The sequence below is a fragment of the Danaus plexippus genome, assembly GCF_018135715.1.
Source record: "Danaus plexippus chromosome 13 unlocalized genomic scaffold, MEX_DaPlex mxdp_15, whole genome shotgun sequence".
Taxonomy (NCBI): domain Eukaryota; kingdom Metazoa; phylum Arthropoda; class Insecta; order Lepidoptera; family Nymphalidae; genus Danaus; species Danaus plexippus.
Window position 1 is genome coordinate 434,376 of NW_026869849.1, and position 21,558 is coordinate 455,933.

The 21,558-nt window shown below is 37.2% G+C and overlaps 2 protein-coding genes and 1 non-coding gene across 5 annotated transcripts; 1 reads left to right on the forward strand and 2 right to left on the reverse strand.

Moving 5' to 3' along the window:
• Positions 1–685: 685 nt before the first annotated feature.
• On the reverse strand, positions 686–1,015 carry LOC116769995 (broad-complex core protein-like). The gene has a single exon (XM_061527743.1). It carries the CDS (start codon positions 1,013–1,015, stop codon positions 686–688), a length of 330 nt encoding a protein of 109 aa, XP_061383727.1.
• LOC116769994 (broad-complex core protein isoforms 1/2/3/4/5) lies at positions 899–20,844 on the reverse strand. Of its 3 annotated transcripts, XR_009753647.1 has the most exons (9): positions 20,708–20,844; positions 15,873–15,916; positions 11,192–11,421; positions 10,094–10,276; positions 9,261–9,719; positions 8,329–8,491; positions 8,106–8,153; positions 1,574–1,891; positions 899–1,032 (listed from the first exon to the last, which is right to left on the reverse strand). XR_009753647.1 is itself a non-coding variant. In XM_032661300.2 (8 exons), the coding sequence occupies exons 3-8, from the start codon at positions 11,375–11,377 to the stop codon at positions 5,602–5,604; spliced, it is 1,419 nt and encodes a 472-aa protein (XP_032517191.2). In that variant the 5' UTR covers positions 11,378–11,421; positions 15,873–15,916; positions 20,708–20,844; the 3' UTR covers positions 2,286–5,601. The 3 variants fall into 3 exon arrangements, 2 of the variants coding, with proteins under 2 accessions (XP_032517191.2, XP_061383815.1); XM_032661300.2 differs by lacking the exons at positions 899–1,032; positions 1,574–1,891 and adding an exon at positions 2,286–5,981; XM_061527831.1 differs by lacking the exons at positions 899–1,032; positions 1,574–1,891 and adding an exon at positions 5,996–6,847.
• Trnal-uaa (transfer RNA leucine (anticodon UAA)) lies at positions 10,483–10,566 on the forward strand. Its single transcript has one exon. It is a non-coding gene; the product is annotated as a tRNA-Leu (tRNA).
• Positions 20,845–21,558: the final 714 nt, after the last annotated feature.

Consider the following 21,558-nt stretch of genomic DNA (forward strand, 5'->3'; position numbering starts at 1 on the left):
ATCAATCAACATCAACATTTTTTTTTATTATTTTTCGTTTATCTAAAAATTTTCTTTAAGTTATTAACTCCTAAATAATCTGTATTTAAATTTAGATTTGGCGATCCGAAAAAAGTTTCTTTAAAAAATATTTTCTTTCAATATTTAATAATAACTGTTTAAAATTTGTACGATTTCTTTTGTACAGTTACCGAATCTAATTTGACACTAGACATTTATCGAAAATTGTCAATAATATGTTATATTCTCTTTAAAATACAGTTGGCATTATTTTGGCAGTACTAGATACATTAAAAGTTTAGTATTGCTCTGAATTACATTGTCATATTGAACACTGTTTGCCATTTTACTAGAACGCTCGCAACCTTCCCGCGGTGATCACGAAGCAGAGTCCGATCTTCGAAGCGTAACACTTAACGCCTTCTAAGTCGCGTGCATCAATACTGTTCATTTTTAAAACTAACGTCAATATTTAACTACCATTATAATACACAATTTACCATTAAAAATGCGGCAGAGTCCTGCATAGTTTTGGCATTGTCCGTATATTGCACACGTATGCTATATCCCTATAGTGTCCTAGTCCATCGCCGATATTTCAAATACGTCCGGCCCGAGTCGCGGCGGACGTATTTGAAATAAGGAGTGCGTGTCGAGCGAGTGCGGTTCAGGCCATAGTCTGTGGTCATTGAAGGCCGGGCGGCAACTGCGGTCCACGGTCGGCGCCCAGGTCGAACAGATGATGGGGCGCCGGCGCCAGGGCGCTGTGCAGCGCGGACGTCTTCAGCAGTCGCTTCAGCATGCCGCTGGAGCCTCTGTGCTGGAGGCTCTTGTGCGTGGTCAGCGAGTTCTTGGTCCGGTACCTCCGGTGACAGAACTCACAGACGTAAAGCGTGTCGGACTGCTCGTGCTTGTCTTGGAAGTGTCGTTTCAGGGAATAGTAACAAGAGAATGTCCTGCGGCAATAGGGACATTCCTGGGGCTCGTTGATACCGCCTGCTGTCGGCGGGGGCATACGGAGGGGCGGAACAGCTGCAAATTAAAATAGCATCGTACATTCGTCATCACAGTGAGATTTTCATGTCGTCTTGGTTATTTTCATTAGCTAGCTGGCAATATTAATTGAAACAGCCCATGAAAATAAAGAATCAAACGCAATTGTGTTATGTTGTATAGCGTTTACATAAGTTTTATGTATGAGGTATTAAAAATTAATAATAATACTAATAATACGCACTGTACACATCGACTAACTACACAGTAATCACGAGTTTTATATAATTAAAATTTAGGAAATTCTTTCAACCACAATGACACAGAAACACGTGATAACAAAAATGATAGAAGCATGCTCCAAGCAACACAACAACGTCAAAACTGCTAAACCCGTTGGGAGGGGGTCTTTTGGGGATTTAAATTAGAAATAAACAAAAAAATAATAAAAAAAAACGTAATCTAACTGAACTAAAATATAAAAGGACCCTTAAACCTATTTTCTATCAGATATGAGACAGAGTATGTTATTAATGAGTCAGCGGTCAGTTAGCCCTAGCTTCTATAAAGGGATTCTAACCTTTGTGACTGATGTTAAGTACGGCTGTTGGATGATTGGCCTCGTGGAGGTTTTCTTTGCTAGATGAATGCCGCACGCCGCGCCAACTCCGTCCAAGTAGTCACTAAAAAAACCGGATTTGATCCGTCTCCCCGGGCCTGGACTTGTGGTAGGTGTATATGTGGGTCATTAGGGAGTTCCTCGAGCAGTAAACTCGCTCGCAAACGGTGCATCTGTACTCCTCCTGTCTCTCAGCGTGTTTGTCAGCGATATGCCGTTTCAAAGATGCCTTTGAGCACAATACTTTCGCGCATAGATTGCAGGAGAATAATTTTTTACCTGGAAACAAATTGAAAAAACAAAACAAATATGGGGTTGGTCCCCGAACCCGATAAAATAAAATAACTTTACAACCTAGCTGTTATTTCTTGGCTAAATTGTGTCGGTTTTTTTTTGTTGTTTGTGAACTAAAACATTGGAAAACAAAATATAAAAAGGAGTGAAAAAAGTGATTGAAATTAGTAAAATAAAATGTAAATTAAAAGAAAATAAATATAAATGATTGCGAAGCTACAAAGGCAAATGAATAGTTAGAACACACACATGCAAATGGCGGAAGTAGCGTTAACATAAAAAGTATGCACTAGCTACGCCTTACGAACTAAACCCGCTGTACTGTCTGTGTGTGAGGATGAAATAAAACCAACAGCAGGTTTTTGTATATTTGTTTTTTATTAAAAACGCCATTATCATCAATATTAGGATTTATGAAGTTCGGTTTAACGATTACATTTACACTTTATGAGTAATATGTCAAGGTTTAATTTAAAAGTAAGAAAATAACTATCTGTAAATATAAAGTGACATGAATTATTAATAAACTTAAGGATACGAACTATGGATTGGTGCAGCCCATTCAGGCGGGGGTACAGATATTATATCGCCCTAATCAAATATAGCCTTTGTTTGGAAGACGAACTTAAAATTATAATTTTTGGCACCATTCTCCAATAGCCAAGTGATGGGCCGCATTGCGTAGATGCCGATTACAAACAAAACAAGATTCAAGGAGTAGAATAATAATTTAAGAAGAAAAAAAAATATAAAATTTCAATACAACAACCAATAAATTAATTTAGATTCCTTATAAAATAAGTAAAAATGCCAACAAGAAGTATAAGAACACATCAAATAAGGTCGTCACGATACAACGTGCGGTAAGGAAACATATCTTAACATGTTAGAAAGATACAAAAAAAACTAAAACAGGTCACAGAAACAGTCTTAAACTTGCTAAGGTCCTAACTAATGTAGTTTTCGACAGGGATGTGTTCTGCTCCTTAGAACACTGTGTAGTTTCGCCCTTAAACCCACAGACCTTTAAGATCCTCTGAGATCCCCAATACTTAGCGACTATGAACATAAAAATATAAAGATCCTCGAATCACGATAATTTTGATTTTTACCGAACCGAAACGGATCACGCTTCTGACTTTGATTTTTTTTTATAAAATTATCAATTTAGTAAATAATTGTACATTTTATTCTAGATAATACGCCTAATAGTGTACAATCGAAACGCGTACTTAGTCTAATCAGTCTATAGCGCTTATTAATTTTGGCATAATTTTTGAATAATTTCTCTAAATAAAATCCACAAGATCTTAAGTCTCGTGTACTCCGCGATAGTCGGAGTATGACTGCCGTACTTAGCAGCACATCCCTGTAATCGTAAATTAAACATGTATATACTATTATCTCTACGAATTCAGATAAATCTTACAACTAGGTAGTCAACTAACTTAGTTCCCAAACCCAAATTAACAATAAAAACCTAAGACTAAGTTACTACACAAAAAACAACAATCCTACGTCTTAAGTTCAAAAACTTGCAATTGGTTGCAAAAAAAAAAAACTTAACACTTTCGTTTCCACGTCCACGGAATGTTGCGAATTTACAATGAATTTAAAATTTCATTTATTCCTTTTCCCTTAAATTTTTCTATCATGAACATCGTTCCAATTTAGCACCAAATCTCTAGTCTTCCAATTAGTTAAAAGTATCGTAATAAAGCTTAAACAACTAAACAAATTGTAATGGCTAAGCGTTTATGCATTTATTAATAACAACATAATATTATAACGTATAGTATTAATTTACTTAGGAAGCCTCTCATCGTTTTAAAGTAGCGTTCACCTTAAAGGTGAAGTGTTGCGAACATTACCAACTATGTTTTAGAAGTTACTCAAAATATGTCTTTTTTTTTTCGAATAAAAACAATTATGTAAAGCAGGCACTAATAATTACTTACGTGTATATTGTTACAATAAATTATGTGTTTACATTTACACTTACATAAGGTTCTCTTATTGCTATCGAAACGAATATAACATTGTGGCGACAGTAGTCGCTGAAAATAGTGATGTTTATTTAACTAGAAAAAGTACATCGACATCAAAAATGTATAGGACACGCATGTCTAGATCCAGAAAACGAAAGCAATTTATACGTCACTAGTACATCTAGTGGCCATCTAGAGTTCAAAAGCCAGTTCTATTTTATAACATCTATTGAGAAAACGAATCGACGCACTACAGTCGCTACGAATAATTATTGACTAATATATGTATGTATATCGTTACGAAAGGGGGCGGGGGGGAGGAGTGAACGACCCGAACAGCTTCTGAATCTAGACAGTGATAAAAAATCTAAGAAATAGTCGCCTAAAGAAAAACATTTAGCGTTTATGACTATTTATGGCAAGCAGAAAAGTTTAATAACAAAAAAATTCACACTGTTGAAATTTAGGAACATTTAACACTGAGAATTATTAAGATTTATTATTTACCTATTAATTATTCAGTTATATTAAACGCTTAATTAGTTCACTAAAACTGTGGTGGAGAATGTTTAAAAAATATAGACAGCCGTCCAGTATACACGACGGAGAAGTCAACAAAACGAAACGACAAACGAACACAGGGTATGATATAGAACTAGACGTGACTAAACTAAATATATACTATAGCCATCGTGAGCCGCTTACATGGCACCTCGCGTCTAACGTAACGTGTAACATATATAAAGATGAAAGTAAACAGAGTTAGCGGATGGTCGACCGCAGGGGTAAATAAAGAGTTGCAGTCGACTTATGAGTAAGTGATGTGATGTAGTCGGTTCTGTGTGTGTCTTGTGTTGTGCATCTGTGTGTGTGTTTTATTATTGTTAGTGATTGTGAAACCTGTTATTGTATGTCTGTATGACAGTGCGGACTCTTGTTAACTTCAGTTGCCAGTTGTCGGTCTATTGGTGCTATGTGTTCTTTCTTTCAGTCTTACAGTCAAAAAAAAAAACAAAAAAAAACATCTAAATAAAATAATAAATTTGAAGCCTCATTAGCCAATTATATATTTGTGTATATAATTTTATTTAGTTTTAAATAGATTTTTAGTAATCTCGTATAAATATCTAAGTGTGAGATCATGAAGGTAAAAGTACAGAATAAATAAAAATTGCAAAACGCCGAAAAATGAACACAACGTTGAAAACAATATGCCTCTCTTGTTACTTACAACGAACACTGTTCCATTTTATAAATTTAAGCCTAATATATAAATTTACAGCACCAAGATTTTTCTTTTTTTTCTCAAAATATTTTTCTCTTCGCCTTATTGTCACACATTTAACATAGTGTAAAATTCAGGAATCTTCATACCGCAGTATTGCACTTAGCGGGCGCATGTTACGTAACTTATAAACGATAAAACGAAAAGTCACCCTCCCTGGTCATAGTGGAATGTCATTCGTCGAGGAGTCTGATACGACCTACGACCGTGTTCAGTGAGTGAGGGCCGCCGCCGAGCACAACATCGCCCGACAAGTTCCAACGAATACGTTTAAAAGAGAAAATCAATGTAAATAAAATCAATCGCGACAATAAAATGTCAATAATCTCTTGGAGAGATAAAAAATATAAATCATCTACTATAAGATACAACGGAGCTAGGGCAGCTGAGGGAGCTAGGGGGAGCTAGGGTAGAGGAACAGCTTAGACGTTGAACTGATCCTTGAACTTGTAGAAGTCGATGGCGTGCGGCGGCGGCGTCAACTTAGAGTCTACGCCGGTGGAGAGGTTCTGCGGCTGAGCCTGCGGGGCCAGCGGGGCGTGCGGGGCGAGCGGGGCCAGCGCCGCGTGAGGAACCGGCGCGGCCTGGGACGCGTGCTGGGGCAGCCCGCGCTGGCGCCGGTGGTAGATGCTCTTGTGGTTGTTGAGCGAGTTGAGCGTGCGGAACACCTTGTGGCAGAGGCTGCAGCGCGCCGAATGCAGCGGCTGCAGGTGCTGCTGTTCCGTGTGCCGCTTGAGAGTGAGCCGCGTGGACAGCAACTTCCCGCACACCTCGCATCGGTGGCCCGCCCCCAGAGGGCCCACTGCACCACACATAACAACCAACATTAGCGCATTAGTCAACAAAGACACCCCTCACCCCCAGGGAATAGGGCATACCAACACCACAGCGACCGCTCGCATCCAACGGGTCCCATTTCGAAGGAACCAATTGGCACAATTCAGTGCCGCCAAATTTTTGTCGGGTGGCAATTTTGTGAACCTGGGTTGTAGAGGCAATTCAACGTGATCTCTTTTAAGAAAATTTGACTAATGCGCTTTTTTGTAAAATAGCGTTGGTGGTTATGCGTGTACCGATCATAGATGTTCCAATTGGTTCCAGAAGGGCGAGCTCGTGTAAGCGTTCCGTCGTCGCGCCTCGGACCCTGGGACCGAGGACGAGCGATGACGGCGCACGCTTACACGCAAGCATACATTTTAGTGACAATACTTTATAGATACATAATAATTATAATAGAGTCTGGCGATGCGCATGCAAAAGTACACGTAAAACTATGCTATGTACAAATGTTAGGAACATATCGCGTTACATTTTCATTAAACTTAACAAAGGTCTACGGGCAAGACTATGGCTATTTATTAGGTGGTCGGGATGGCAGCTTTGATTCTTCGAATGGCAACGTGTATGGCAACTGGTTCGTCGGGCGTCAATTGACGGGGTAGAAGGGGCCCTGGCCGGCGGAGGGCGGTTGCTGCTTGCGGTGGTAGATCGACTTGTGGTTTCTCAAACTATTCAGGCTGGAGTATACCCGTCGGCAAATGTTACACACGGGCTCCCTGGACGGTCGCATGTGAACGTTTTGGATATGTCGTTTGAGCCGCGTCAGGGAAGACAAACTCTTGTTACAGGGCTCGCATCGGTACTCTTCCTGGGGGGTGCGGGCGCCACCTGGTCACAACACAAGCAGTTAGCCCCATCGAAGCTTCCGAACGCACTTTTAATGCACTCACTATCGTAGCCTCTCGTTTTATCTCAAGCACCGCCACCCCCCTTTACAGTTTCGTGATAACCATCCGTATCGTCGACAGGCATTGCCAAGCGGTATTAGTAACGTACTGTTTCCTAACTTTACCTATGGCTTAGTTAAGCTGAGCGATGATTGTATGAAAAATAAGTCGGCTGTTTTCATAACAGCTTGTGGGAAGCGCTATCGACGAATACAGTTTCAAATTTCTCGAACAAAAGCGTTAGTATTCCTCAATGACTTATATATTTTTTAAATAATCTGATACGCAATCGTAACTAAAAATTCCATTGTCCAAACTCTTTCTTCCCCAACGTTATAATTCTCAAGACAATAATGATTAAGGGTAACGCGAGACTGTTTTTAGAAACATCAATGATTCATGAGATCTTTTTTTTCCGAAAGTAAATAACAGATCGGTTCGGTTCCAGATTAACATAGTCTTGAATTTGTCAGAACTTAAAATCGGATAATCTTCTTTTATAATTTCTTCATGGGACCGCAATTTTTTTTTATTTAAGACAATTGTATGTTTTTGTTTTGCATTTCGACGCTCACGGATTAGGAATAATTGAATTTTTAAAATAAAAACAACAAAGAATCGTCGAATTTAAAATAAAAAATGAAATAAAATAGGATAATTTGGAGGAGGGTTTCCTAGCGTACTCGTCAAGACACATCTATAAAACAAGCTAGCAATGTTCATCATAGTAAACATTAAACTCTAATAACAATACAGAATACAGTAACATGCACGCCACGTTGCGTTATGGTTCAATGATCAATTCTCATTTTCACAGAGCTGTTCTGTGTGTGCAGTCCGACCAATGACGACGGACAGCACACGCGAAAGTCCACCGAACCATAGCACAAAAAGCTAACATTAACATTTATACAAAACACAGAGCACATAATGAAGATATATATATATATGTATACAGGTTAGGAGTAGATATAATAATGTATATATACATATTATAATAATAATAAATATATTATATAATATATCACGTGATAATTGCCTCATACATTTTTTAATAATATAAATCCTAATTATGAGAGAGCAGAGAGGAAGCGGTGATGGTGGCATACGACAGACAGTGCATTAAAAATATCGTTTGTTTCAATATATTATGAAGGTATGCATTAAATAAACTTGTTGCTAGACAAGCCGCGACTCACCTTGAGACGTACTCGCCATGCCGTCCGGGGCCAGGGGGCTCGGCAGACCTGTAAGGAGCGGACGGCTCTTATTCAGTCCCACATCGACTACGACACACCTACGGCCCTACGGAAGCTACTTCAAACCGCCACCGGCTCAACGATCACAGAACTATATACGTATCAGTCATCACGTCTAACAAATAAAGAGCACGAAGACAAACAGATCACGGACGCCTCTTACCGGCCAGCGCGGATGGATCGGCGAGCGCCATGCTGTAGTTGTAGTTGTGAGGCGGGAACAGTTTGGTGTCTGCCGGGGAGATGAACGACGACGGAGGCAGCTGCGGCGGAGGAGTGCGGTCGTCGGCCTCCGCGGAGCTGGCGCGGGAAGGCGGACCTCCACCCTGGTGACGGAACATACGCTAACATTAGCACATACCCTATGACTAATAAAGACATTCTATTGGCAGTTCTCGTCTGCATCACACCGTTCATATATAATGTGTAATCTATTCAATGTTTGTATAAAAATATCTTCAATTTTAAATATGCAGATCTGTGAATTATAAACGAGAAGCGTCATTTTGTCAAATATTTTGGTAAACTGAATAGGAACTGTTAAAGTACGACATAAGAAGCTCGTCTCTCTCGTAATGCAATAAACTCAACTATGAAGTTAAAACGCTAATATAACTTTTTAATAACGACTCCCTTATCTCTGAATAAAAGTATCTTTACGTGATAGATGATAAACTGTAATTACTTCAGACTGAGTTATTTGCTTCGACTAGCTCTATAAAAGCGGTTATAATATATGCATATATAATCCGGTTCAAATGAATGAGTCGAACCACTAGTCGGTAATAACCGAATAAAATGTTTACGCATAGTTGATATCGCTTCAATATAAGTAGTAAAGTGTCGTGGTGACGCGAGCCTCGTTTATCATGACACACGAGCGGCCCCGTTCCTGGTATATATTCGAATCTAATACTCAGTAAAAGTCATCAGGATGTGTTTGTTTAACGGATTCTGTTACACTACTATTCTAAATTTAATAGCTTTCATTACTTTAATAGAGCTCTAAACTGAATGCTGGTATTATGTTAGATTTATTCTGAGTCTACGAGTTCGTCTTCTCCTGATCTAAACGGTTGATTTTTACCAACTCACAAGTGGTCTGTGATGATGCGGCGGCGTGTCGTCTGTGCTTCTGTCTATGTCCGGGTTGGAGGGGCAGATCATGTCGAGCGGTTCGTTCTTGACTTCGTCCATCAGCCGCGGGGACGGCGACGAGCTGGAGTTGGAGATGCCGTTCCCGTTTCCTTGTTCGTTGTGGGCGCGCGTGTTGTTCATCGAATGGTTCTTGGTGGAGAAGTCGTGAACCTGGGCCTGGTCGTTGTTGTTGTCGTGACGGGCGCGTTTGATGACGTCCGGCGAGTTGTCAGCCGAGCGGGATATGCGGCGCGGGGGGAGGGAGATACGACGCATCGTCGGCTGCAACAGGGCTTCCTCTAGCTTCTCGGAGTAGCTGGGAGTGTGAGGGTTCTGAGGGGTGTGGGCGGGGTGAGGCGGGGTGTGGGGGGACGAAGCTGCCGCGGCGGCTGCGCGAGCGATGCTCTGTACTAGCGGCTGTGGACAAATCATTATATAAGTGGTCAGATGTCGTCGCCCGAATGAGAATCAATGAAATTGCAACATAATATATTGAAGACGAACGCAATTGGTCTAAATATTCATTAACATTTACATACCAACGATAGGTTCATGGCCATTATGAAAATAGACAATAGATCATGTCTAGACTAATATTGAACATAGTTCCCCAAATTATGTATGAAAGTTATCACATTTATAAATTATTGAAGATGTAAGTGAATTTCATTTTATAAAATGTTCTTTATACAAACCTTATGTGAGGATAATGTTTCAAAATATCTTTAGCAGCTCGCGTTACTTCTGAAAATTCTGCAAACCAACTACAAACAGAAGCAAACTGAACTCACCCCTTGGGCGTCATCATTCTGTGTCAGTCCGGAGACGCGAAGGACCTCCGCTGTCTTGAGGAAAGAGGAGAGGCTCCGCTGGTGCACGTTCACCTCGCCGTGGTAGATGAACTCCACGAGCGCGTGCAGGTCCGTGAAGGCCACGTCTTGCAGCACGATCACTGGGTGCTTGCATGGTGTCGACTGGTGACAATCATAGAGAATGAGTCATTACTTGTCATTATGTTAAAAAAAATAATTGTACGTTATGGACTTCACTGCTGTATCAAAAGATTAATTAGTAAAAGTTAGTAAGTAGTGTTTTTTTAATTTTTAAGTCATAATGATAATTAATATTGACAAGTAAGTGTTAACTAATATGAGCACATATTGAATACATAAGTTGTCATGTCAGGTTGGCCGAGTGGTCTAAGGCGCCAGATTTAAGCTCTGGTTCCCGAGAGGGAGCGTGGGTTCGAACCCCACACCTGACAAATCTAATTTTTTATTTTCTCTTCACATGCCATTGTTTTATTTTTGTCCCGTTAGTTTTCCGTGAATCTTTTGAGTGTTTCGTGCCATGAGTCAGGTACGGTAAAGTTATGAAATGCTGACTCCGACGTATGATTGTTTTCAAATCGGACCATGAATGAATATTCTCAGGAGAGCTATTTAATTAATATGAATTCGTATTGTTTATTGTCGTATATGTAACGTATGCAATTAAAATATGCATTCGCTACGTTTCGAACAAAACAACAGAACGAACCACAATATTTTTTATGAATTTCGCGAGACAGAGGATTTTTTTTCATATAAATTTATAACGACATAAAATCATTATTAAAAAAAAAACAAAGAATATAAATTAAATTATTCATCGAGTACGTCCGTGAAGTTTATGTTCGTTGTATCTTAAGACGTAACAGCGACATGTCACTTTTTAAAACAATTTTTACTTATTTAAGCCACGAAGAATGATGCTTGTGAAATATGAGACGCGTAAGTAGAGAGCTAGTATTTGATAACAGACAAAAGCTATTGAATAAATTATAGCTATTGAAATGTTTAATTACCATTACAATATATAATTATTATATTAATTAAAATTCCCGTTACCTTTAAAAGTTCTCTAAAGTAAGGGCTACAGGCCGATAGAACGACCCTGTGTGCTTTAAGGCTCTTCCCGTCACAGGCCAGGGTGACGTCCACGAAGTCTTCATCGTCACGAAGATTCTCGAAGGCGCTGGTGATGCTGCTCTGGTAATTGTTCCACCGGAGGCAGAAGTGCTGTGTGTCGACCATGTTGAATGTGTTGCTTTCAAGGTTTTCGAAACATGTGTTCGTATCTGGAAGACGACTCGCGATCAGCACATCACTAATACAGATTATTAAAGTATATTTTTTTCATAAGTTTACGCTAAGACCGGCGTGTACCTACGCTATATGTACAAGTGTAATAACATTAGTTGTGTTCGGATGCGTTTGCGCAGCTGTAGACTTTATAGATGTTATGAATCTTTAAATAGAAAGTGCATTGATAGTTATAATTGTGCAAAAAATGGGCCACAAGCGCAATAATTAAAACATGTCACAAACAACAGATAGTCTCTCTTATTTTCTTATCAGGTGACCTGTTTTCTCCAATCGTTATTTTTATTTGTTGTTTCAACTTCGATCTATTCTACGTTGTTTTGCGAACGCCTTTCATATAACTCACGATTTTCACGTTCCTTGTGCGTATTCTTAAAACAAAGCCTCTTTTCCAGTTTGTATAAAGTGAACACTTAATTTTGGCCAGCCATTCTCTATGGTTTCTCTTAAAAAATATATTTCCCCAAAATTAAGCCAAACAATGCGTTTCAGCCATTTAAATACAGCATTGTTATAATATGGCTTTGTAATTAAGAACTTAAGTTTTGGGGACAAATGAAAGAAAGTTTAGAATATCATTGTAGTATTAAACATTGTATTGTTCTTAATTAAACTTCACAAGTAAATAACTCTTATATATAACGAAACCTGAACAAATATAATGTTCAACCCTTGATACAATAAACAAAACAAACAAAACGATCTATGTCGGAACATATAAATATACTGGAACATCCGTACTTAAACACTTTGTTTTACAGACTTAGAACTGTTACCAATTATTAATTATATATTTTTCCCATTTATATGTATTAATTAAGAAAGGTTCAACGAAGCATCAAGGGAGAAACTATCACATTATATTTGGTTGGGAATGTGAAGTCATACAAAATTATAAGTTCTGAGAATATTTAAAGTTGACTAAGTCTCCCTGAAGCCCTGCGGGGGCAATTTCTACTTTATTATTTATTTAACTGCTGATATAGATTTTTTTAATATCCTAAATAATGTTAGTGTTTAAATTCTATTCGTTTTTATGTTAACGACAGATCGAGAACGTAAAATTCGCGGTAGACTAGCAACACTATTACCTACAAAAGATACTCGCAACTGTTACGTAACATAACAAGCGACACACATTATGAACCTTATATGATTGTGATAAGGACGAGTGAAAACTCGGTTTTTCAAAGTTTTTAAACAATCTTAGACAATAAGCAGTGGCATAGCTGTAACAATGATGATCGGGTTACTGGCATGCGAACCACTGATACGACGACTTCGGTTCAGACACCGACTCTGATGCTGCAGGAGACGGTTCCTTGTTAAAGATACTTTAGATAAAACCTTAGAAGAAATATTAATTTTCCGCTAGATCAGATGCCTATTAATTTTAGGGTGAACTGTCGTGGATCCTTGTCTGTTTAAGTAACGTCCAAATAATAAGATAACCCCAACACGTTTAAATACAAGTAGTGTCAAAAGACAGATACATAAACGACATTCAGGTTCCCCAATAGACTACAAATGTGGCCATTTGTAATTTCCGCGGCGGTGTCGTTCTACAAAAAACAAGAAGGCACGCTGCAAATCCTCAAAAGTTCTACCTTCATAAAGACACACTCCCTTTTAGAATGCTGTCCAATTTATAAGAGGCGGCGTTTTGGGATTAGTCTATTTATACTCTACAATGGCGATTTGAAAAAAATATCAAATGAAACGCAATCGCGTCCAACATAGAACTTTAAAATTGACTTTTACTTAAAGTATTATAATAATAGAGATCGCTCCAACTTATAAGTTAGACCCTTCAACCGACGCTGAGATGTCCGAAACGTTTAAAACACATCCGTCTTTGTGTTTCATCAAAAGACTTTTATATATTTGTCACCTTTAATGAAATATATATTTACTAGTCGAATAAATCATATTAAATCCTAAATCCAACGGAATAGAGTTCAGATTCGTTCCCAATATAATCGAGATATTATTTCGGTTACCCTTTTAAGATTTTCTAACTGTTATGACAGACCTGAAATATAATAAAATGTTTAACAGCGCCAACCCTTATATGAGAAATAAGTTGTATAACGTAATCTGTTCCAACAACAGTTCTGAAGTGTGTTGTAATCACATGATTAATTATATAATTCTTCATATACATATGTATCGATAATTTTATCTATTTTTCTTCTCGGGACAAACTATTTACATAAAACAAGACAATTTGTGTACTCTCTTTACACTTTAAGGTCGACATTCCGATGTACCCCGTTATCGGGACTATGATAAAATTAAATAAAATATGCATTATCGCATGCATTATGTTATATATTTTGTATAGCACTGTTATATTTATTTTAGAGATTCGCAAAATTACAAATTAAAGAAGCGAGCAGACGACTATTTCATCTCTTTTGATTTCTTAATTATAAAAAAAAGTTATAGCATTATATTGTTCTATCAACGTAAGTGAATCCGCGTATGTATTTTATTCGGTTCTATTTAAAGAACGTTATTTCAATGTGATAATAGATCTCGTATTAATTTAGAATTTATAATATCCATAGATAACAAATATAAACACTATCAGTAGATAATATCTAGATTAGTATTAAGAACTCTGGCAGTTTCGACCGTGAGCTGTGGACATTTGTTGCCACACGTCGAGCTGTCATGTAATAATGAAGATAAAAAATATATTATTAGTTTAGAACTGTCATACAATAAATGTAAAAAAATATTGAAGATTACTATAAAATATGTATATGACTTTACCTACATATATGTTTAAAAACTGTGAAGTTTGTATGGGCTGCGGAACGAGCACACAGGCACAGAGGCATCACACAGATAGCGGTTATCGAATATTTTTTGTAAATTTAGCACTTTATCAAAGACCTAGGCTAAATGATATCTTATCGGACGTAGTTTAGGTTTCCAAATGTTTCTAATGTTACGCTGTAACACGTTATTATTTATGTATTTTTATTCAACGAATAACCATGTTGATGTTAGTTCCAGTAACTTAATAGTGATAATTTTCCTATTGCTGTATTTAATATATCATTTTCAATACGTCACCGATTCCGAACAGAAGCTTCCATTATCGATTATAATAATTAGAATAACAAAAAAATTATCTACCGTTATACAAATGAAATATTTTTTTGACATTCGTAAGAAAGTTTGCGTCATTTAGTAAAAGATACTCGTGTTTTTCGTAAATTTTCGTTTCTCGTGATAGATTCTTTATGCGATATAAAAATATATATAACAGAAAGTGTACAATGAACATGCTCTCTAAAATAAATGTTTCAGTCTAAACAATACAGCAGTAACATTAACGATCAATTGGGCAAATAATTAGGATGACTGTAGGACGCTCTGTGTATAACACTGAACAAGTGATTCTAAGTAACTTAACTTGTATAAGTGACTGTTAAAATAAAAATTAATTAATGATTTGTTTGTGGGGACTCGGTATACGACACTATGTATTTTTAAACTGTCGGCTCGCCATTAAATAAATATATAACTAGACAAATAGCAACTGTTACAGCCGCGGATCCTTTCAATTTGCACACTTGTGTTTGTTTTGTCATATTATTAAGTTTTATGTTGGTTAGAATAATGTGATGATGTTGAGTTACATGTGTTCGGCTCCCGCTCTTAGTTACTCTGCCATTATCTGATACGAGGTCTTAAAGAAACGTATTTAGAATTTATTTAATTCAACTTTTTGATATAATTTATTGTATTTAATAATGTTTATCAGATATAATTTATAATTTAAAAGAAGGAAATGATTACTTATTGATTATTGTGGGGAGATATTAGAGATGTGTCAACGTGAAGTAGTAGTTTCATTACTTATATATAATCCTAAATAGAATAGCGATATATAGAGGACATAGGTATTAAAATTATTTAGGAAAAATACACAATACACTACAAGAATGAAGCAGATATCATTCGACCTCTAAATAACAAATCAGTTATTGAAGTGCTGATATATTATATTGGTGTAATTAAAGTTTTATAAAAATATCCTTATCTCGTTTAAGAACTAAAAACTTAGGCTTTATCTAGCTTAGTGTCAGAGCTCAGGCCTCATGACCTACCTACCTCTTATCAAAAATCGACTTATAACTTTTCTGTACGATAGGTTTTTTTAAATGTTATCCATTGATTGACATTCCGAAGACATGTCTGATTGTGAGTGTACCGTGCACTGAAGAAAATGTTAAAGTATTTAAACGACGCGAGTTCACTTTAATTGTGATATCGCTTTAAATAGAGCTGCGATTATCTTTATTTGCTAGTTTTAAAAAGATAGTAGTATCAGATTTAAATGAATTAAAACTTTAGTGACGATTACAGATAGGAAGTCTAGTTTCAAGTGACAGTATTTTGCGGGACTTACTTCACAGTTACCGCTGCCCTCTGACTGCGACCGTTTTATTAAATCTGTAACAAACAAGATGCAACTTTAATAATAATCAATATATATAAAGCAATCGATGATTATACGAATATTTTTTTCTAAACATGATCTGTTCAGATAAAGTTGATTTAATGACTTAGTGACAGCCGATCTCCAACATTATGAAACGTCCCAAAGTAACGTCTTCGTTATACATGTAAATATATTAAAAGTTGGCGAGTGTCGTAGTATGCGTGTACATGAACATAGAAGCGATGTAAACCTGAAACATATATATGTTCTAGTTTCATTAGAGTTACGTAACAAAGCCTGTGAAGGCTTCATTCACAACACACACACACCGACAGCCACACACGTCCACATACGACACCCTCACACACGTACAACACCCGCTATTCGCCAACTTTCGCTTTCACGTAGAGCCTACATAGTTTGAATTCCAAGCGGCCCGCTCCGGTTGGCTATTCAAAATTTGACCTTCATTCCGATTGGATGATTTTCGCTCATATACCCTGTGTTTACGGAAATAATGTACACAGCCTTCGTGTTCCGGGACACGGGAGCGATACCGAGCTGTCTATGTACGGTCGGATATAGAGGAGGCCGTCCCTTCCCGTCCCTTCCCCGGGATACACATAACAAACTTTAACATTATTTATTATATGGATTGTATGATTTGTTAGAAATTTATCGGGAAAAGGCTCTCCGTTAGAATCTAATGATACTCACTTCGTGATGTCTTTAAGGCATGTATTAATGTTCGATAAATAATATGATCAGCGTCGACACTCTCGTGAAGGGAGTCTTCAGCGATTGTTACGCTGATTATATTTACTAGACTTTAATGTACCGTTTTGGGAATTAGGTTTTTAATTCTATACTTAACATTATATTTGACTGGACATCAGGAAAAGATTATTCTCAATCAGTGATTATTAACGAGACGAATACTTCCTCGGATTTCTGATAATGCGCGTCTATAATTTTTTTTAAATCTCTCAAAAATCGCTCTATTTTTATTAAAGATTGTGGGAAAGTCGCGTTTCAATGCTTGTATGTAATTCACAATACTGTAGGAATGTCAGATAGTTCTAGCGACTGAACCTACTATCAGGAGCACAAAGACGAATTCATTTTTTCTCGGTTCAAATGTTATCTAATTAAGACATTTATTAGAATTCTTGTCATGCGAGTGGTTTATAGTTTTTTTTTTGCAACATTTTTTCTTGTATATATATATATATAGTCAAAGAGATTTATTACATAAATATATATAGTAAGATATTATTGACAGTATTATTGCAGTTTAACGTAGAGTTATGTAAAGAAAGAGATAAAAATCCTTCCTTATGCTGTAGGGTTTTTTGACCCGAGCGTTGACATTTTTACGATAAAATAAAGACATTCGTTGACTACAGACTTTCTTGTCTTTTAAGTATCAATACACGTCAACTTATTGTTAACTAGCGTCTATTCGCGACTTCGCTTCTGTTTGAACTAAATAAAGATTATTTTAATGTGAAGTGATCTTTATATATATATTCTAATCTGAATCTGTCCGCTCCTTCTCTATAAATAAAAGAATGAAAAAGCTCAACTAATTTAGCTAACACACATACACACAAGTTGATAGTATTTGTTTATCTTTGTATTATAACTGGAACCCTGACAGTGAGCTGATGTAAACTTAAGACCTTTCTGTCTGTGTCTCGTGAACAGCCTTATCCTTATCTCGCCATCTTGCAAAGTGAATTTAGGTTATTATTCTGAGGAACACATGTCATCGAACTTTTATTCGCAGTACGTTAAGGTTGATAGTACTTCATGAATATAAGAATGTTGTTCACACGTATCGTACGTCGTAACCTAGTGATCTGCGTCATTATGAACATTTGTGTCATTCTTTAAATAATTAATGGTTTTTTTTTATATTCAGTGAGGACTCTCGTTCCGTGGATAGACTCGCTCATCTATGTTTGTCCACTAATATTTAACCAGCGTATTAAAAACCCTGATAACAGCTGCACTGTGACTAGTGATGGGGTAATTGTATCACTGTATCGATGAACACGCGCCTGTTTAGAAACACGACATCCTCGCTATCTAAGTTATCGATAATCCAGCAAATATAATTGAGAGACTTTTTATATTTTTGTCATTAAATACGTTACAAGTGTTCACGTTTCGGTAATATAAACAATGACATCGACACAGCCGTTATCGACGTGGCGCGTCACATCACTAACCTAGGGCAGGGCCAGTTATCATTGCAAGAGATTGCGAATATGAAAATATCACTGATAAGGTGCGCCGAATTACAACACTCGTAACTAGTTTGAATAAAAAAATGTGACAAGATATATTTTATATTTAATATTATTATCAACGTTTGTGGTACATTACCGATAGATATAAAGAAATAATTTAATTTAACACATTATGTATGTAGTATATAATGTATTTAACAATACTGTGTCGTATATACGTATGAATTCTATGAGATATAAGTCATCGCGAGCCGCCCCCGGACGGTCGTTCGTAAACAAATAGAGTCAAACATAAAATAATAATTAGACGGGAAATATATTGTTTATATTATTATTATGAATGATAATCAGACGAATTTTTACAACAACCTTGACATAGATTTGGTCACATATTAATTAGGACAGAGAAATAGATTTGAATACTACACGCTAGTAACGTGCTCGCGATGTGAGCTCTGACATGGCCCAGCGATTGGATTCTTATTACAAGAGCGGTAAAGACCATTTCCGGTTAAACGTTCCGGCACCCAGAATTAATTAGGTAATACAGAATTCTTAGAAATGATCGATAATCATAATATTATTTGTCAAATTTATATTTAAAATATTGCGATAACTTTACTTTTGATACGTGAATTGTTTGAAACTATAATTTTTTTCGAAGTTCCGTTTGCTTTGTAATAATGTTTGAATATCTATATATATATAATGTAAATTCATATATTTTATGTACATAATATTAAACGTTATTTTAGTCGTATCCTCATAGACCACCGTCGACGGCGTCTTGTTACGTTTCTTCGCGGAGGACGTTGCGCAAGCGCAGCTCAGGAATTTCATTGTTTAATGTTACCACACTAAATGACATTCGTTACATTTATTATTATATTTTGACCGAATTCAACATAGGAACATACATACATACATACATACATATAGCTCACGGTGTTGTATGTGATAATATGAAGCACCATATAAGATATAAATTCTTCCTTGTGTTATGTTAAGCGATACAAAATATATTTAAATTGAAATCCGTCCGTCCGTCCGCACGAACACTCTCGTGTGTATATAATAAATGTCATTATATTAATTTAATGAACGGCAAGTGAACGTGAACATATTTTTATTTGTCCTGTTGTTTCGGCTTCGTCTAGCCTGATAGCCGTTGTACAGTCGTGCACCCGAGTGTCTACTATAATTAATCCTAATTAACGTGTATGGCTTAAATAGAGTCCTCGTGCATTCCGTGACGACGTAGAGCGTGTAGAGCGCACTCCACTGACGCACAATCTACTTAACTAACTTACACTTTCCACGAGAATAAAGACCCGCGATAAAAGCTTCGCTCCATCATTTTAGTTTTCATGCGACATTTAAATTATTAAATTATAGAAATAAATACAGCGGTCGTCGTTAATATTGTACTAATACGATATTAGAGTCATTTGTTTATGAAGTGTACGTTAGCGGTCATTGCCATATCTTTGAGGAAAATTCAATGTTGCACAAAAATTCGTAATGTTGCTTTGTACAAATTATTCTTATAATAAACTACATTTATTTCGTTTAACAATAATATTAACTGGCGAAATATTTGATAATAATATTTTTAAGTTTGATTGTTTATTGTAAAGAATTAAATGATTCTCGATGTTTCGGAGATGGAGGTGAATATTTTGGAGAACAGGAAGCAGACGAGAGTCGCCGGCTGACGGCTGGTTGAGGAACGTTCGATCAAAATTGAATCAATTCTCTTCAATCAATAATATTTAAGTAAACCGATAGAGCAGATCACAACAGGTGTGGGGCGACACGAACGTTCACTTCAATAGAACTATTGAATTAACAAAACTTCATAAAATACATTATTAAGTTTATTATTTTACTTTATTCTATATAAATCGGCGGGAAAACGTCGCGCTGGCTACGTACTGATTTAACACGTCAGTATTTCATTATGGTTTTAAACTTTTGTCATAGAATTGATTTTTAGTAACATTATTTATTATATATCACTGTCACAGGAGGTATTAATATTACTATCCTAATATTATGTATTATATTTTAAGGATTATATATTTTGTCGTCTATATCGAAGCGTTTTATGTGATTTGTAAATGCCTTAGACCTAACGTTACTACCGATACAACGTTGTACTGATTGTTATTATGAATTAAGTATTTTTTATTTCTCAAGCTAAAAAGTTATTATATATAAAGCAATGTATTATATAACATTAAACATCAAAGCTCACGTCCTCACGTAACTTGAAGTGCGTCTTAACAATTTTTGCACTTTTGCCGCCAATCTCGTCGTAGTTTATAAAAATAAAGATATATATTTAATGTAAATACCGATGCTGATGATTTTGTACATTAAATATGTCATTGCGCGTTTTACCAAATAAGGTTATCCGTACTCTAACAGAATTTTTGTGCAAATAATATTATCATTATGGCACGACCTTGCTCCCAACTATCACCGAATTTCGGCGGTTCTAACGTCACTACGATAATATAAAAAAAATAATAAAGAATCACTCACCAATGCTAATATAAATAAAATAAAATAATATCCACACACAACACACCACGATCGTGTCAGAAAAGTTTCATGTTAGCGTGAGTGCCAAATACATCCGCGAGGTGTTCTGCTCATCGCGGGCTGGCCGGCCGCTGCCGACTGGCGGCGCGCACGCACTACCCCCCCCACCCCGACCCTCGACAACCTCCCCCCCGCCCCTCCGACCCGCGTTCGTCCTACACCCCCCCCTCTCCGGGGTCACCCGGGCACCCCTGGAGTACCCCCCTCTGGCCGCGTGCACCCCGCCAACCACTGGCGGGAGGATACGCGTAAAAACTGAAGGGGTGACTGAGGCTGTATGCTAATCCATCGTGTGCTCGGGCCCTTTTTTCCGGGGGGTGGGGATGCAATTAAAAGCCGCGCGTGCGTACGATTAGAACGGAGACGGAGGACGGAATGAGTCTGTCAACGTTTTTTACTTTTTCCTAGTCTGGGACTCTGTAGAATTGTTCCGTAGATATGTGAGAGCAATCGATGATGGTACGTCTGGACGGGGAGATCGCGGCATGTCACTACATACTGCACTATATTTTTATTTGGTTTTATGATATCTGAACACACACAGACACACATACACATAGAGACACACAGAGACAGGGAGCTTAGATTAGATAAAATTAATTATGATGAATCGTTGACCGCTCCGAGGACATGCACGGAGAGTGGAGCCGTCCCAACCGCGGAACGAATCACAAGTAAACCTGTCCGTTACGGAAGGTCGAAGGGTGTTTGCAGCGAGCCTGCAGGAGCGAGCTCGTGCAGCGACCTGGCGACCTGTTTCAGAGCACTGCTCTACGACACCCCTTCACCGG

Bases quoted from the DNA above. Each gene is read 5' to 3' on its own strand.
- LOC116769994 (XM_032661300.2), bottom strand. From the start codon at position 11,377: ATGGTCGACACACAGCACTTCTGCCTCCGGTGGAACAATTACCAGAGC. The intron at 10,277-11,191 runs GTAACGGGAATT...GATTGTCACCAG, and splicing joins ACTTTAGAGAACTTTTAAAG to TCGACACCATGCAAGCACCC. The intron at 8,154-8,328 runs GTAAGAGGCGTC...CGCTCCTTACAG, and splicing joins CGATCCATCCGCGCTGGCCG to GTCTGCCGAGCCCCCTGGCC.
- LOC116769995 (XM_061527743.1), bottom strand. From the start codon at position 1,015: ATGCCCCCGCCGACAGCAGGCGGTATCAACGAGCCCCAGGAATGTCCC.